This window comes from Haliaeetus leucocephalus, unplaced genomic scaffold (genome assembly GCF_000737465.1).
Source record: "Haliaeetus leucocephalus isolate CR32 unplaced genomic scaffold, Haliaeetus_leucocephalus-4.0 Scaffold428, whole genome shotgun sequence".
Lineage (NCBI taxonomy): Eukaryota > Metazoa > Chordata > Aves > Accipitriformes > Accipitridae > Haliaeetus > Haliaeetus leucocephalus.
The window spans coordinates 1,567,732-1,584,425 of record NW_010972864.1 but is presented as its reverse complement, the minus strand read 5'-3'; the positions used below and the strand labels follow the sequence as shown (position 1 = coordinate 1,584,425).

The 16,694-nt window shown below is 37.5% G+C and overlaps 2 protein-coding genes across 2 annotated transcripts in view; one reads left to right on the top strand and one right to left on the bottom strand.

Moving 5' to 3' along the window:
- Positions 1-933, top strand: part of NPC1 (Niemann-Pick disease, type C1) — a 27,774-nt gene extending 26,841 nt beyond the window's left edge. Inside the window, exon 25 of the mRNA XM_010574330.1 lies at positions 292-933. Coding sequence (XP_010572632.1) covers positions 292-374 — 83 coding nt within the window. The 3' untranslated portion in view covers positions 375-933. The remainder of the gene's footprint in view (positions 1-291) is intronic.
- LOC104836019 (chromosome unknown open reading frame, human C18orf8) overlaps positions 818-16,694 on the bottom strand; it is a 16,520-nt gene continuing 643 nt past the window's right edge. The window contains exons 2-20 of the mRNA XM_010574331.1: positions 14,636-14,712; positions 13,085-13,169; positions 12,648-12,704; positions 11,496-11,582; positions 10,177-10,317; positions 8,417-8,520; positions 7,858-7,947; positions 7,641-7,746; positions 6,164-6,275; positions 5,027-5,071; positions 4,544-4,597; positions 4,101-4,229; positions 3,664-3,770; positions 2,820-2,939; positions 2,560-2,637; positions 2,292-2,396; positions 2,138-2,206; positions 1,769-1,994; positions 818-1,011 (exon numbers count right to left, since the gene is read on the bottom strand). Of these exons, the coding sequence (XP_010572633.1) occupies positions 932-1,011; positions 1,769-1,994; positions 2,138-2,206; positions 2,292-2,396; positions 2,560-2,637; positions 2,820-2,939; positions 3,664-3,770; positions 4,101-4,229; positions 4,544-4,597; positions 5,027-5,071; positions 6,164-6,275; positions 7,641-7,746; positions 7,858-7,947; positions 8,417-8,520; positions 10,177-10,317; positions 11,496-11,582; positions 12,648-12,704; positions 13,085-13,169; positions 14,636-14,712 (1,872 nt within the window). The 3' untranslated portion in view covers positions 818-931. The remainder of the gene's footprint in view (positions 1,012-1,768; positions 1,995-2,137; positions 2,207-2,291; positions 2,397-2,559; positions 2,638-2,819; positions 2,940-3,663; positions 3,771-4,100; positions 4,230-4,543; positions 4,598-5,026; positions 5,072-6,163; positions 6,276-7,640; positions 7,747-7,857; positions 7,948-8,416; positions 8,521-10,176; positions 10,318-11,495; positions 11,583-12,647; positions 12,705-13,084; positions 13,170-14,635; positions 14,713-16,694) is intronic.

The following is a 16,694-nucleotide window of genomic DNA, read 5'->3' as shown; positions in this document are numbered from 1 at the left end:
AGTAAGGATGGTCCAAACACTGTCCTCTTGAACTTGGAAATTCATGCCTATGGTGTAGTTCTTAAAAGCAGATTTTAACTGAGCCTTAACTAAGGGGCTTAAGACTGATGGGGATTCACCTACTGCCCTTGCTGTTGCTGACAGCTATTAACAGCTGAGCAGAAACATGCTTCTGAAGTCTCATCAGCGTTAAGCTGGACCTAGACAACTAAGATCATGCATGCTTCTTGATGACTAACTGATCTGCTGTAATGTTGAGACTTGGAATAACTCTGTTTTTCTCTCGCTCAGGCCCATCAGTAAATAAAGCTAAAACTCTAACTGCACGAGAGAGGACCAGAGGTACAGAACGGGAAAGACTCCTCTACTTCTAGTTTTTAACAGTGTTCAGTGGACTCCATGAACTGTGGCTTAGGCCCAACTGTTCTTAAGAACTGAAGCACAGCAATGTTCTATGACTATCACGCTGTAACCACCACTGACTTGACTCCTGCACAGATTCAACTAGAAGATACCAGCTGCAGCTTTGGACACAGCTTTAAACTCAGGAAATGCTACGTGTGGCTCATGTAACAGTATTACTAAAACTAGGTGTGTTAATAAGTTTACTAAAACACTTCTGTTTTCAAGAGGTTGCATCTTTTTCTTCTAGAAACCTAAACCAGCTCTATTGCAAGTTGAATAGCTTTTTTTGTCAATGAAACCAAGATGTGTATGAGAATGGACTGCTAAACCACTGACACTAATTTTAAATGCAGGTCAATGCAATTTTTGTCTCTTTTTAGGGGGAAGCCATCACAAGTTATAATATTTTTAGTACTATTTGCCAAAATGTCTTGTATATACTTTATTATAAAATAGTAATTTTGTAGTTCAAAAAATCTACTTAAATGCAATAAATTAAGTTTATACATTTCAGTGGAAGAGTCTTTCAGAATGTTGTGGGCTTCATGAGAGCTTGTTCTCCAAAAACTTGTTTGAAGAAGGTGACATGTTCTTCACAGTGCTCACCTAAGGGGGGGAGGGGGCAAAATAAAAGTTAACTTTTAAACTCAAAAACTGCAAAGCAAGACTGTGTAGTTTCACTTACCTCAATTTATAACTACTAATTCTTATCTCTAATGTCTTTGAGTAAAGGAGTTTAACAATTTTAAAGCAGTGGAATACTGAGGTATCTCCAGTCCTGTGACAAGTATTCTTGTGATGAAGCAGACGTTTGATCTAGTTCCTCTATCTAACCAGCAGATTCATATTCATGAGAGTTCTTTACTGTCAAGATGTAAGATCTTGGAGTGGGATTCTGTGCATACAGACTATCTGGTGATTACGAACATGTTGCTGGTGCAAGCAGTTTAGCTTGGTTTTTAAAGTAAGAGGAACCATAGTATAAAACAGGCCTTAAATTTTTGTAATCTGTGGAAAGACAACTGAACTCAAAGGTTTCTTGATCCAGTTTCTGGCTTCAGGAGAAAGCATGAATTGGAGATAATGGCTCTGCTAAACTAAGCAGTGCCAGCAACTGCAAGCCAAACAGGTTCACTTAATCTGCAAGTTCCTGTTTGGCCCAGTCTCTTTACTCCTGGTTGCAGAATACAGAGGGGTAAGACAAGTTAACTTTGGAACTATGCTTAAAGGTTAGGTCTAAAATACAGGCTAAGATTCACCAAGAGTTTTATCTTATAATACAGACTCAACTGGATTGGAAGTAAAACAAGTCTTAGTTCTGTTTGCACAACTGAGTATCTTCATCTAACTGCTTATTGCTTACCTGGTGTGAAACTAGGGTTTCCTCGTAAACGCTGATTTCTTTGTTCAAAGAATCGGAATATAGTGTAGAAAAGCATGTCATCTTCTGCTTGTTTTGCTGCATCAAGGAATTTGCGGGCTGAAATGCTGTCATGTCCTCCAATACCCCTGATGAATCTCAAGGCAGCCAAAACTTGGTGTTTGGACAACAGAACTTCCACTATTTCATCATTTGCTGTGGAAAGTCTCTGTGAAGTCAATCACAGCTGTAAGACTATGCTTCTAACAAATGACTGAGATGCTAGTTAGTCACTTCAAGCTTGGTCAGGTAAGCTGTTTGACAAGTCTAACCCACATGTGACACTGAGTTACTATAGTCTGAAATGCTTACTTTTAACATGTCCAGAGAGAGCTGATGTGCGGGAGGGTAAATGCTTTCCAGGGATAGTAACAGACAAGCCTAGGGCAAAAGTAGAAATAACCTTAAAATTCTGAAGACTTCCTACCTCCATCACTAGCTTATTGAAGCAACTTGTCTTACATACCAAAGGCTTTGAGTCACTGAGCACATGGTACTGCAGAAACTGATGGAGCATGTAGAACAAGTTGTGTTGAACAAGGGTTTTGATGACCAGTTCATACAAGTAGTGCTGTGAATGCAGGAAGAAGACCATCAAGGTATGTCTCAATATCAGTTTTTACAATCTAGGAGAGGTAGTATTGTATAGGACTTGGTCATGTGTCTAAGACTGGTCTGAAACTCCATGTAATTTCATCGAGTGAGGTGATATACTTGGCATTTAAGTACTTTACCTGAACTGCAATCTGGAACTGGTTAAGAGAGCGAATGTATTCCATCAAGACTGCTATAGTGAACTTATGAGGTGCCTCCTGGACAAGAAAAAAGTGTTAGGTGGAACTTGCATAGCTTCCCCTGTTAATGACAACCCCATAAGAACAGACATCAAAATGCCTTAATTCTGACAATAAGCCTTCTGCAGGTTATTTCAAGTGGTCAACTTAAGTTTGCTGCTTTGAGACTACTGCCAAACTAGCGCTTAAAATTAACTTACCTTCTTCTCTGTAAATACAGATAAAACATGTGTGTACATGTCAGACTGGTCAATAACTGCTTGAGTGCGGACTGGACGTTTCAGGAGTGGATTACTTCTACTCAGGCCTGCTTCTACCACCTACAAGAAGAAAGCCTTTTTAAAACTGTAGTGTTGCAGTACAGTTTTAGTCAGTCTCATCTGTATGGAGACTTGTTTTCCACTGGGAATGTAATTATAAACATGTTTTGCTACTGAGCAAATTCACATCTATGGTCATGTTATACTAGATGCATTCTGTTCAGTGTGGGCTTTCATATTTAAATTTAAAACTCCTTTGAAAAGTTATATAAATGTAGCTGCTATTATATGCCTCAAAGCCAGGAGATGAATCAACCTTACTATGTTGATACAGGCCCTCAGCTTTAGAAGGATTTTTAGAATGTGGCTGTACTATGTGAGTTAGTGTTTGAACTTGGTATTTTAACAGAAGTAATTCCAAGATGTGTTAGGGCTGCTTATGTTGTGCAGTGGTATAGCGTGCCATGAAATCAGTGGTTTGGAAACTATAGTTATGGATTCCAAGTTGCTCTTTAAGCTTCTACCCTCTCTCTGCTTTTCAAGCACTGGGGTATGTTACTTATGCTGGAGATGAGCTATGCAGCATCTGCCACAACAGAGTGCTAAGTGGGCATCTTAGGGCACCTTGTACAGCAGATCTTCCACTGTGAGCCTGAGGCAGCCTTGGGGTAGGCTTGAATTAGTCCTAAGTAGAAAAGATCCTGCCTTCACCATGATGCCTGCAACCTGAAATGCAAGTAGTATCATCCTATCTTTGTAAGCTGCTGTAGCTAACATGGTTTACCATAGTATAGCTTTGCTCAGCTTCCAAGTACTTCTTATATTCATGATTCAGTTTGTCAAAAACAGTTGCAATCACAGACAGTGATCCCCTTTCTGGCTCACTGAGCACTGAAAAGATAAAAAGAAAAAAGAACTATGAGGAGAAATAACCAGGGGGCTTTAATGTTGCCTATTTCAAAAGGTGATCTCTAAACTTCAAAAGAAACACTTTCAGTTGTGTCATGTATTTTAACTAAATGGGGGGGGAAGTTAATTTTTTTCATGCTGTTACATAATTCCTTTAGAATGGTGACTGAGGGTAGCCTAGGCAAATGACATTTTACAGGACCAAGCTAGCTTCAGAGGTGATCTCAAATCTAAGAACAGCCCAGCTAACTTGCGTATTTATGAATAAGCAGTATTGTACTTTCAAGAGACAGACAAATCACATGAACTTACTTTGAGAGCATACAGATAGGATAACCATTTTGCATTCTTTCCTTTGGAGAAGGAAATCCATTAGTTTTCCTTTATCTAGCAAGAGGTTAACTACAGGTTCAAGTTTCACTTGAAGACTCCAGAGGTAACCTTGATTTGAAGGAGTAAAACAAAGTGAATTACCTTATATAGTATAGCCTAGACATCCAACTTTTCCACCTTTAAATGAGAACACATCTAGATGATGATTTATTTGCCTTCCTAAGTCTATGTGTTAGAGCAGCATTACCCCTGAAAAGTTGTAGTAAAGATATGGTCATCCTCAGTTATCACTACCAAGAGTAGTCATCTTACTAGGTACATCTGTTTAGTCACTTTGTTTTAGGCTGCTTTGGTGCACTGAAGGTATAAACTAGCCACCCTTTGACACTGAGTATAGTGGAGTCAAACAGCTCACCACTTACCTTCACTTGCACTGATGATAATATCGGGTTGAAAGACAATCCAAGAAGAAGAATCTAAATGTTAAAGTTCTAACATCCATATTAACATTGATTCTAAGCTCTTGCTGCTAAATTCATGTTACTGTACTGAAGCAGATCCCATTAACATATTTTCATTTACTGTTACCTTTTTTGTAAGATCTTTGACCATATTCTTGGAATTATATCTTGAATTTCATGGTGTACCTATTCAGTAATTTCATACATGCATCTCAAATGACCAAGAAATGTGGTATTGTATTGTACTAGACTTCCATATTTACAACTCCATGAAAGCATTACAGTCTCTTATGAAGCATACTATTTTGTCTTGAAGTAAATATGCATAATCAGCTAAAGCTGGACTTAACAGGTCAAGGTAACAAATGCTAGCTTCTTCCATGCTTGGTACATAGAATGAGGCTTCAGTAAGACTCTTGCACTTTTAGAGTATTTAAAGGATACAGAGTTTACATGGAACAGGAGACTGACTCGTCACAGAGGCTGGACCTGCAGAAAAATTAACATTAGATGAAGAATAGCAGTACTCTAGCAGCTCTCCTACGCTAACAAAACACAAACTACAATCTTACACTGAAAAGGCAAGTATGAATTGTAACATGTCTAGCAGTCCTACAGCATGCAAGCAAAAAAGATACTCATTTGTGTAGCTAGATCATCTATAAAGAAAATCTGACACTGAGAAAGCAAACAAATTCTTCAAACCATGATTGTTTTGGTTTCTAGCTGAGTATAATCAAGCATGCAGAAGTATTCCATCTCTAGTACTATAATTATATAGACTCCATTTGCTGTATTTACATGCAATCACTTCAGTTTTTTAAAAAGCAAGACTGGTTTGTACTTTCTGATCCTAACCTTTGTTTAATGCAAACCTCCACCTGCAGATTTATCAGTCATACTTGCTATTAGTGACTTCAAAATTCAGATCGTAAAGAGCTTTTAAGGTGCAATCATTCCTATAGAAGCATCTTTCTCTTCTATAAAGAGAACCACACTGCTTTGCCATATGCTAGTGGAACTATGCTCAGACTATTTCTAGCTACTTCCAGCTTGAGGGTAATTATCTGCTACACTTCTAGGACAAGACAACAGAAAGATAATCTAAGAAGTAGAATCTAAGTGTTCAAGTCCTAACATTGATCTTAACATTGCTTCTCAACTGGTCCTAAACTTGATTCTGAGCTTGGATTATCTTTAATCCTCTATGTGACTTAAGAAGTTAAATAGTCATGGCTTAAGCCAGAAAACCATGAAGTGCTTTTGAGTACACACATAAGCTTTTACATGTGTGGTCAAAAAAAACCCCAAACCCCAACTTTGCTTTTACACTTCAAAGTACTATGGGAAGTATGAACCTTAAGCAGCAACTCTTACTTTTCTGTAGCAGATACAAGTTTAGAACACACATTTATGCTCAATTTCTTCTTACCTTCTTTCCTCCTTCACCCTCCCCTGAATATGTATAATAGAAATGTTAGTAACCAGCATCCTAAAAACTGAAGCATTCTTGTATGCCTGCTGTTACACTTAGATCATACTGATAACAGTGTTCAGATATTTATTATATAGTAGTTCTACCTGCTACAGGTATTTGATAGGGTTGTATTGATCGAGGTGGAAGTACAAATTGATGGATGGTAGTAGACCCATCAAATTCTCCTTTTAGCTTGATGTCAAATATAACTGAAGTCTGCAATTGAGAAGAGGAAATTAGTATTCATAAATGTGAAATACCATCCATTTACATATATTCAGGCTGCTTTTCATATTTCCATCTTGTGTTCTCCATTAGAATCATAAAATGGTTTGGGTTGGAAGGGATGTGCTGGGGGTAGGGATGTCTTTCACTATGTCAGGCTGCTCAAAGCCCTTGACCTTGAACACTTCCAGTGATGGGGCAATCTACAACTTCCCTGGGCAACCTGATCCAGGGTCTCACTACCCTCACTGTAAAAAGTTTCTCTCTTATATCCAATCTAAATCTACCCTCCTTTATTTTAAAACTATTGCCCCTTGAACTGTCACTACGGGCCCTGGTAAAAAGTCTTGGTCTTTCTTACACACCCCCTTATAAGAGATTCATATCAAATTCACTGCTTAGTTATAGATGCTAGAAACTGTGAGGAAAATTCTGCATGTTCCTATGATACATCCTCATACTCCTACCGTTCAGTCTTGTTCAACTCAGGTCACTAATGCTTCTTCCCAGTATGGATCACATTTTTAGCCTTGCAGGGTAGAAATTAGCTTCACTTTCAGTGCTAATGAAACATGACTTCAGTTATTGGTGTCTACCCTATTCAGTCTGATTTTGTTTTCTGTGTTTATATGGTCCTGTTTATAGCTTGACCAAAATGCTGCAGAATAAATGCTCTGGGTTAAATGCTAATGTGTAGAATTCACATGAATTATAACTGAAATATCAATTAATCATCCTAATGAGATAAGATGCCCCAGTTCTTGAGGCTACCCAAGAGAAGATAATACAAGAAGCCAAAGCCTTTCCACAAGTTAAGAGCAACTTTAGCTTTACCACTGATCAAGCCTTGCTACTGAGATTACAGACAAGCAAGTTTTACCTGGGCTACCATATGTACAAGATCATTTTTGTTCATAGAAGTTTTTGCAGATCCAGGCCTTCAAACTAAAGGAGCATAAGTTTGTGTCATAGAAACATATCATTCAAATGTTTGCAATATGAGAAGTTCCCAGAATTAATAATTTAGTATCCAATTTAACTCTACCTCTTTGTATAATGCCTTAAAAGCTTACAGTGCAGCAGCAAAGTATCATAGGAAACTAACAAGAAGAAAAATAAAAGTGTATGAAAAAACAGGCATTAGCAACAGCCCTGATTAAATGTTAGCCCAACAAGGTAAAAGGATAACTTTAAATCTCTTATACCCTTATGGTTTTGTTCCTGCAAATACTCTGGCTTTTGGCAAAGCTAAGCACATGCAAAAGTATTTTCTAGAGCTAACAGGCATCATTCATTAGTAAAATCTGCCCATAACTTCTAAAAGTTAAGGCACAACATAATATAAATAAATCATACCTCAGTATCCTGATGATGTACTACCACCAAGTTATCGACGACATTCAGTGCAAACTTTCCAGTTCTGTTCAGTTTTAAAATATGTGTCTTCTTACAGGAGCCCTCTCTACAGAAACAGAGATGAGAAGAACTGGTCAGTAAGCCTGTTCAAACTAGAAAGGCAGATATCTCTTACACACATGTGAATTGCCACTAATGTTTTTCATTCTGCTCTCACCTTGGTAACTGATAGAGGACTACTTCTGCTCCTGTACTATTGGAAGTCCTTGAGTGATGCCTCAAATAGAGAACATAAAGCTGCCCATATCTAATGAGACAACAGGATTAAAGCATTATTTTCAAATAAGAGCTCTACCAGTCTGTTAGAGCCATACATTTTGTCCTAAAAGAACAGATGTGAGATTACCTAAGTGATCAATTAATTAAAAGTGAAAGACTAAAATAGCACTCAATAAGTCACAGCACACAGCCTATACTCATGCAAGTTAGGCATCCAAGAACAACTCTATCAACGTATCAGTTCAAAAATGAAGTAATCTCAAAATTTCTCTACTAATCAAGAACAATTTTATGTAAGACTTCTCAGTTAGCTTCCCCTCCCCACCTTGCTCCAACAGAGTTGTTTAGATGCTTTGTTCAAGGCAGTAACTGAAGCACTTTAAACCAGTAGTACTGCTAAAACAAGAAACAAGTGCAACCTTATTTTAAAATTCTTGTCTTTTCTCAGCATTCCCAAACTGTCATACCAAGAAAGACTTGATTAGTTAGATACCTACATTGTAGCCATAGCAATATCTCTTTCAGAAAGGCTGAGCTTGGAGGACTTGGGTGCTGCAGGTAACTCGATTTCAAATTTTGATAGTTTTGACATTGTTCCACTCTGTTAAACAGCAAAAAACCGCAAAGAAATCCATTGTCAAGATTTGAAACAGAAAGGTCTCAAGTAACCTTTAATCAAACGCTGCATCAATAGCTCCCCCATGAGGTGAACAATGGTGATAGCCGAGGGAAAAAAAAAAAAAGGGTTTGACACTATTTCCTACTGGTATCCTAAACACATACTTCTGGTATTACAATTTTAGCAGCTTTAAAATCTTAACTTTATAACATCAGCTTCAGCTAGCAAAACATTTCCATTTTAATTAAGACAACTTTGTATGCAGATCCCATTTACAATTGGCCTGGAGATCTCGAACAGCAGTTCTCTTAAACTTCCTTTCTATCTTCCAGCAAAACATATGCTCCAACTCTTAAATAACTGCTTACTGGGAAGGGGAAAATATCAGTACCTTCTAACAGTCACAGTCTCCTTCTTTTGTTCCTGCTAACTCCAGAATCTGCCTTATACTCGAAGCATATTCCTGTTCCTGCCCAAGGTTTCCTCTCTCCTCTTCCTCTTTCATAGAGGATTTATATTTAAGGAAGTTTTCAGCGTTTCCAAAGCTTCTACTGAAATTCACTTCCCATTCTTACTAACTCATTCTTGAGCGTGAACACTGCAGAAATGTATCTTTTGCTAGAGCTCTATTTTCAAAGGTTATTTTAGTACAGTACCATTCTCAGGAATTCTTTAAGGATTACCTTCTGAACACAAAATAAAAATTACGTAGCTTCAAGCTACAACTTGACACAAAATGTTAAGTATGGGAAAGGATGGCCTAAGTCCTTAAAAAGAAAGCTGTGAGAGGCTAGTAAGTTCCACCTAGCCTGCTAAGAGAACATAATTTCAGGATCCAATACAGACCCTACACATGATCAAACCAGGAAACCCATCTGAATGAACTGCTTTTTAATCTCTTCCCTTGGACTAGTAGAGAAATATTCCTATCCTTTAAGAGAAGCAAGATGAACGCTGTAGTTCTTTTCCTCCTTTTTAAAATCATCTTACTGCACGATTAACTTAAAACAGATCCTAGTTTTCACTACACACTTTTTCCAAGCCAAAAAGAAAAATATTTTCCCAGTAACCTTAAGTGTTGTCTACAGGGAAGAATACTAAGAGAAATAAATAATGTAAACAAAAGTCCTCACATGCTTGGGACAATAGTTGTTTCTTAAGCACTACCTTTTTTCTTTCTGTTTCAAATTCATTCACTCACATTTGGAAAGTTATGGCTGTAAACACAAGTGGAAGGCCCTTAATTTGTCTTTATTACTGCACTACAGCGTGCAAATGCCTGTAGTAAAAGTAAATAATATATACTTGTTTAAGTGAAAAAAAATCTCTTGAAAGATACTTAAGTTGTCAAGTATTAGGTCACTATTTTTTTTTCCTTTCTCAAGGTCAACTGTCCAACATTAGCTAGACACACCTCCTTCCAAAGAGGACAGAAAAAGCAAATTACTTAATTTTAAGCCATCACCTAGGAAATACCTTATAGCTTTTTGCTTTGTCCTTTGCTTATTGTCATACAGAGATGTGAACACATGCACCTCTCAGAAGAAATCCAGGAAAATCAACAGAGTATTTGAGTGAAGAAGCAGCCTAAAAAAATGGAAGCACGCAAAATGAAAAGTTTGGAACATATCCCTTTACCTTGAAATAGAATGGCTGCAGGACATTGCCAAGGACAGTGGTTGACAGAAGAATAACAGAGCTCTCTGGACAATACATGTACCAGTTGACATTAATACTCTGATTCTTCAGAAGTTTCAAACTTCGTTTCTCTGGTAATACCTGGAAACACAGATTAGCATTATATTACCATCAGGATTCCAACAGTACACAGTAGCTAGGAATGTTAAGTGAGAAACAGTTAAGGGCATTTACAGCACTAGAATTAAAAATCGGCAACCTGACAATTACAGCTTAGGCCCCAATTTACTGTAGCTAAGGAAATGTACATCAAATCCTCCTCAAATTCTAATGAGCCGAAAGGTGCTGTCTCTTCCGCCTCATCCAGGTCTGTGTATAAGTTCTGTTCACACTGGAGAAAACACCTAGCTTGACAAAACTAGTGAAGTTGTAATAAAAAGTTATTACCTTTGCTGCCTTCACTCCTTAGCTTCCTTAGTCTTTTAAGAACTAAGACAGTATAGAAATTGATTCTCTTCATTTTAAGGGCTAAAATAACTTGTCTTCAAAAACACACTTGATTTGGTCCTTTTACCCGCAGGGTTGATGTTCATAATCCTTTTAGGTGCTAAATATATTCTTCTCCCTCAATCAGCAGGAAATAATACTGCTTTTTCAGTTACTTTCTTTAGTACTAGCTATTAGTAACAGTAATTATGTGAAACCACCATGTCTTGGCTCCAGGACTGGAACTATTGGGAATGCACAATTTCGGAGGAAGTTGTAATATCCCTCATCATGAATGTCAGAAAGGGCTATTTATTAATTAGATTTCTCCAAAAACATATGCAAAGGTAATTACACATAACACAGAGGAACTCGGACAATGAGATCAACATAGGAGGAAGCTGCCAATGTGCAGAAGGGTATCACTGTCTTAGTCAATTATTTGTTCTTTGCTGCATTTTAAGCATGCACACATCCTCCCCAATGCTGATCTGTTTTGCATGAAGTGGTATTTCACATTAGATTTAAATACGCATTTCCATACAAGCCAAGAACATCTATTAATCTAGAGTTCTCAATGCTTAATTCAGTACTCCTTTATATAGTCTTTGTTAGCTGTGCTAAATAACCTGTTAATGATGAATTCCCTCTGCCCCGAAAACGTATTCCTTTCAAAGGAAAATAATCGTAGTCTGCAAACAAAATGGCAGAATTTCTTTTTTTAGTAGTGCACTTTCTCAATTAGAGAACTAGAAGAAAGGTATTCAAAGATACTGTCACAAATTTACATTTTCAAATCTCTAAATATGTCCTACAGGAGTTATTTGTATTACCTGGTAGAATTCAATTCCTTGATCTGTGATGAATACGATTTCTGTAGAACTTGTCCAGCAGAATCCTAGAATATTGGCATTCTTTGTCTTTTAACAAACAAGCAAACAAACATTCTTTTACTTGGAAAAATTAACTATTCAGATAAGCTAATATTATTAAATGAAGAACACAAGACCAAACGCAATTTAGTTATCCAATCACTGGAGTTAATACTTTTGGCCAACAAGACACCCAGCATGCATCAGCTACTTTTGTAAAGACTTCCAAAACCACATATGAACACAACTACTGCATGACCTGAATTTTTGGCATGTAAGACTTACAAGTTTATTACACAGTCAAATTTTCTTTTCACCCTAAATACAGCCAAGTTCTTCTGGTTCAAACCATACTGCAAATTCAACAAATTCCTGACATGAAAAGCAGGTTCCTTCTGATGACAGAAATTAAGAACTAAGTGGAAACATTTGCCATGACTCCACTCAGAACACTATCATAACTGCTTTGCTAGAATGGTTTACTCAAACACATAATCCTAAATAATGAAGCGAAGAGTACTTCAGCTTTAAAGTCTACAGGAATAAAGGGATCTGTGCAAATCAGATGTTTAAAAATTTACTTTAGCATTCTACTACCCAAAAATGTAATTTATCAGAGTTAAAAGTTGGAAAGTACCAAACAATGACAATGGTACTTGTTTCTGGTAAAACAATCATCAAAAAACTAGAAGGGTTGTTTAAAAATACCAAACCTGGTATGCAAACTAGTAATAGCTTACTATCACTGATCAGTGAAATGAGGGTAAAAAAATCCACATTAACACATCTGGCATTAGTATAATTACTGTCCACTGTTTCTACATCATCAGCACTTTGTCTCTTCTCCTTCCCAAACCTTGACATTGTTGCATCCACAGCATTTCCAGTCCTTTGTAGGAAAGAATTAAAGTGACTGGACCAAGAAGTTTTTTATGGTATTGTTAATACCTGTTTGTTTACCTCAATTCAGACAAATAGTGACTACATACCTTCCAAAACACTAACATGAAATAAATGAGATATCTCAATTAGTTCTCTTGTAGAGTAGAGGCCACTGGCATAACTAACATTAGAGTTTCACTTAAGCATGTAAGCTTGGGACATTTAACTTACCTTACATTCCTGTGTATATTCTAGCTGAGGGCTATCTGGAATAAAATTCAAAAAATCCTGCAAAAACACCCATGAAGTATATTAGCAATTATGAAGCACAGACAAGATACATACACAGATACAAGACAATAAATATTAGTTTATCAAATTATTTTGGATGAGATGCAGAGAAGAAAAACTTGACTTACTATATTCCACTTCACCCCTACCGGGGAATTCTTTGTAGAAGCTGGCTCCCCCCCCGCAATTTTTTCTTAAATGATGATACTAGCAAGACAACAATGCTGCCTGTTTAGCCTCTCAGGACGACAGAGGAATTTTCACTAGAGCTGTTGTTAGCCACCAGACCTCTTGAACATTTGTCTCAGAGGCTTCTACTCTGGTTAAGTAAATTTCCTGCTCCAATTCCCTATCTGCAGGGTGTGTAGGTTTCTTACCACACTCTTCAAAGTTCTCTGCACAGCCAGTATCTTGTTGCCCAAGGAAAACTTGATGCACTTCACTTCTCCTTTGTCTTCCATCCTATACAGAAAGAAAAAGAAGTTATGGAAATATCATCTAAAATAGTTTCTTACAGAACTCTGTAATACCCCCTCAAAAAGACAATGAGACAGGAAAAAAAGTGTAATGCAAATGCTTTTGAATACAACTTATGCGTTTTGCCAGACAAGTACAGGATTTAAAATTCAGACTGGAAGATAACGGCAGTTCACTCTTCAGAAGTCCTGAACACATCTGTTACAGAAACATAGCTCAGATCTCACAAATCAGCACCTGAAGTTACTACAAATGCTCACCTCTGTTGACCTATGATGTGGAACTGGAAGACTGTGGAACTATTCAAACCTGCATTCTCAGTTCTGTCCCAGTCAGTCTGGAGTTCTGTGACACTCACCAACATCCTGCAATCAGCTCCTTTATTTCCAGAACTACTGCTAAGTGACACAAGCCTACTTGCTTCCTCATTAGGACACATCCTCTAAAAGAACTTCTGACGTTAAAGGGAGAGTGAGGCTGTTTTCACATCATTTGAAAAAATAAAAAAATGTATTCTTACCAAACAAGCAACAGTACAATTGGCATGAATAAGGTAGTTCTACTTCCACTATGCATTATTAAGTCCAGACAAAGAGAGAGCTAGATAGTCAAGCAGGAAAACTGTGGAACCTCCTAAAGTTCACTGAGTATTTTCAGCTCCCTCTGGATTTGTGACAAAGGTAGTCAAATTAAAAAGTCAAATAAAAATAGCAAGTTTCAGGACAGGCTCTGTGTTAATACCTGACAGACAACAGTAAACACACCTTGACTACAAATTGTTTCATCCATATCTAGATTGAAGCAACCTTCGAGCAAAAGAATACTTCCTTACATATGGACAACAGAGTGCAAAGAGCCATCGCTCTTAACAGAGGCATACATAAAATAGTTTTTTAAAGACAAAGTAGTTTCATTGAAAGTACTGTTGTCAGATTCTGAAAAAAAAACCCCACATCAACAAAAATTGGAAGATATAAAAGAAGACAATTTAGATTAAACAAGAAACAGGATGCAAGAAACCTACATGTAGGAAACACTGCTTGAATCAGAGGCATGAAATTCAGAAATTATGGTTCTCTACACATTTAAGTTTACTTCATTTCATTTAACTTGCTAAACTGCATCCTTGGATAAGTCACTGCTGTTGTAGGAATCACAAGTTTGAGTCTCCACACTCTCTCACATATATAGCGTGTTTTAATAAAACACTGCTGTTTAAAAAAAAAAAAAAGCCACAGCCTACTAACTTCCCTCCCAACCCCCATGACTATAAATTCATGAGGGCAAAGCATGCCACCTTAATTGAAAGATTTGTCTGAGAACAAAATCAAAAGATGATCACAACTACTTCTAAGTTTTATGCCTGAATTACAGTAGATCAGGACTAAGTACCACATAACTTTAAGATTGCAGAATTCTATCCCAAGGCAACAAAGATGAAGGTGCCTTACCTGAATGAAATAGGATTTCTATCCTCCAAACCTTTAACAACAACTCCTGTAGCTCCACCAGATCGAACAGCAAAAACCTATAAAAAAATTTTGAACATGTTTGTAGCTTATTCAAAATCATAACCTATAAGCCATTCCTTTAATTTTTTTACTAGACAATTTCGGTTCTTACACAGATCTGCTAGTTCACACTGAGATTCAGTAAATAATCAATTCCTTCCTCTGGGGCTCCAAGTTTACTTAAGAGTTGACAGGTTTCCAATGGTACTGTAACAGTCTTGTAGGCATATTCTGAACTTCTGGGCAAGTTAAAACAGTAAAAGTCTGTATAAGCTTATCTCTTTTGTTTTTAATATTTGTATTTTCCTAAGACAGGTACTAGTAAAAGTATCTGAGACATCTGGACATTGTTTAAAACAAAAAGGAAATCAGCTTGGGGATTCAGAAAAGATGCAACTCAATGACCCAGAAGCTTGATCTTGTCAGGACATGTTATTAGATAGGAATAGTTTAATAGAAACCTGCAGTTCTGCCTGTACCTAAGAAGGTTCAGCCAACTTGCACTAACAACTTGAAGAATTCCTTTAGCACAACTGCACACATACATGTAAAACCTGCTAGAGCTGTACCACTTTTTGAGCTGGAATAAGATAACTTTAAAAAAAAAAAAAAAAGTCATGCTGTTACAAACTTTAACTGGCTTAGAAAAAGAACATCAGGCAGATGCCTTATTTGTACTTGTTGTATGTGTGGAAGTACTAGACACACAGACCAGGTCTCAGAATAACAGATATATTGTTTTGTAATATTGGCCGTGCTACTGGTGCAGTATGCTCATGCAGAAATGTAGGTGTCAAGACTATAGTCTTACTACAACCTTACTAGAATGATAAATACTTAGTTTAACTACTTTTAGTATTGATGTAGATAGAAAATTAAGGCAACGTTCTCTTAATCTTTGCGAGATGAGAAGATGGCAAGGACAGATCCCTCAGAAGGCCGTTCACGTGGGAAACTGTCATTGAAATGGTGGTTACAAATGATTTAGAGACGCATCGGAAATTAAACAATTTTAGAGTAGCAAGAAAACATGGAGAATTAAATTTACAGTTGAAATAAGTTTCTTTCAAGTGAGCTCTTAAAAAACAGTTTCTGTGTAGTTACACCACATCCACACTGTGATATAGTGTGTCCTGGCAGGCACGGTTAAGTAATCTTATTTCAACTGGCCCTCAAAATGTAAGTAACAGATTACAGTTGATAAAGAGAAAGGACACCAACAATTCTGAACAGAGTGCACGAGCAAGAAACGCATCTCAGAAATACTCCCCCCTCTCCACATATGCCACTGATCATGTCCACATCACACGTGGCAAGCCATGCCATTTATATGGGGAAGAAGGCTTGAATGTTTCAACGCTGTGAATGCTGAGGTCACAGAATGGTTACAGGAATTAGCAGAATGTATCCACATCCATGTAAGCCTCATGACAGACTGTGGATCTTTCAGCTGTACCGAGTTGAGCAGTCAGAGGCCCATAAGGATATCAGGGAGAAACACGCTTAAAAGAACTAAAGCCAAGAACTGAAAAGCAAAGCGTCCACTCAGGTCTGAGCCACAAGTAAAGCTGCAAGTATTAATTTTTATGAATATACTGAACTTTAGGAATTGAAAAGGGAAAAAAAAAATAATCAGAGAAATGAAGCTCAGTGAAGTGACAAAGTTTGCCAGTAACATCGGGACATTTGGAATAGAAAGTAAAAGTGCTGACCCTAAAGAATTCCTGAAAGACCTTTCGGCAATGAGAGTAAACGCAGGTGAAATTCAACCTAATAAATCTATGCTGACGCATCCGAGAAAAGAACTTTTACCATCTCTAGCAACATGACAGGTCTTGAGCCAGTCACCCAGCAGCAAGACCTCGCACCGCAGCAGTTCCACAGAGGGGGAACCACCAGAGCCACGCTGAGCAGGTGAGGGAAGGGGAGGAAATCAAGCACAAGCACGGCAGCCTCCAGACCCCTCTTCTCGCAGAGGCCACCGAGCAGCAGCCGCAGC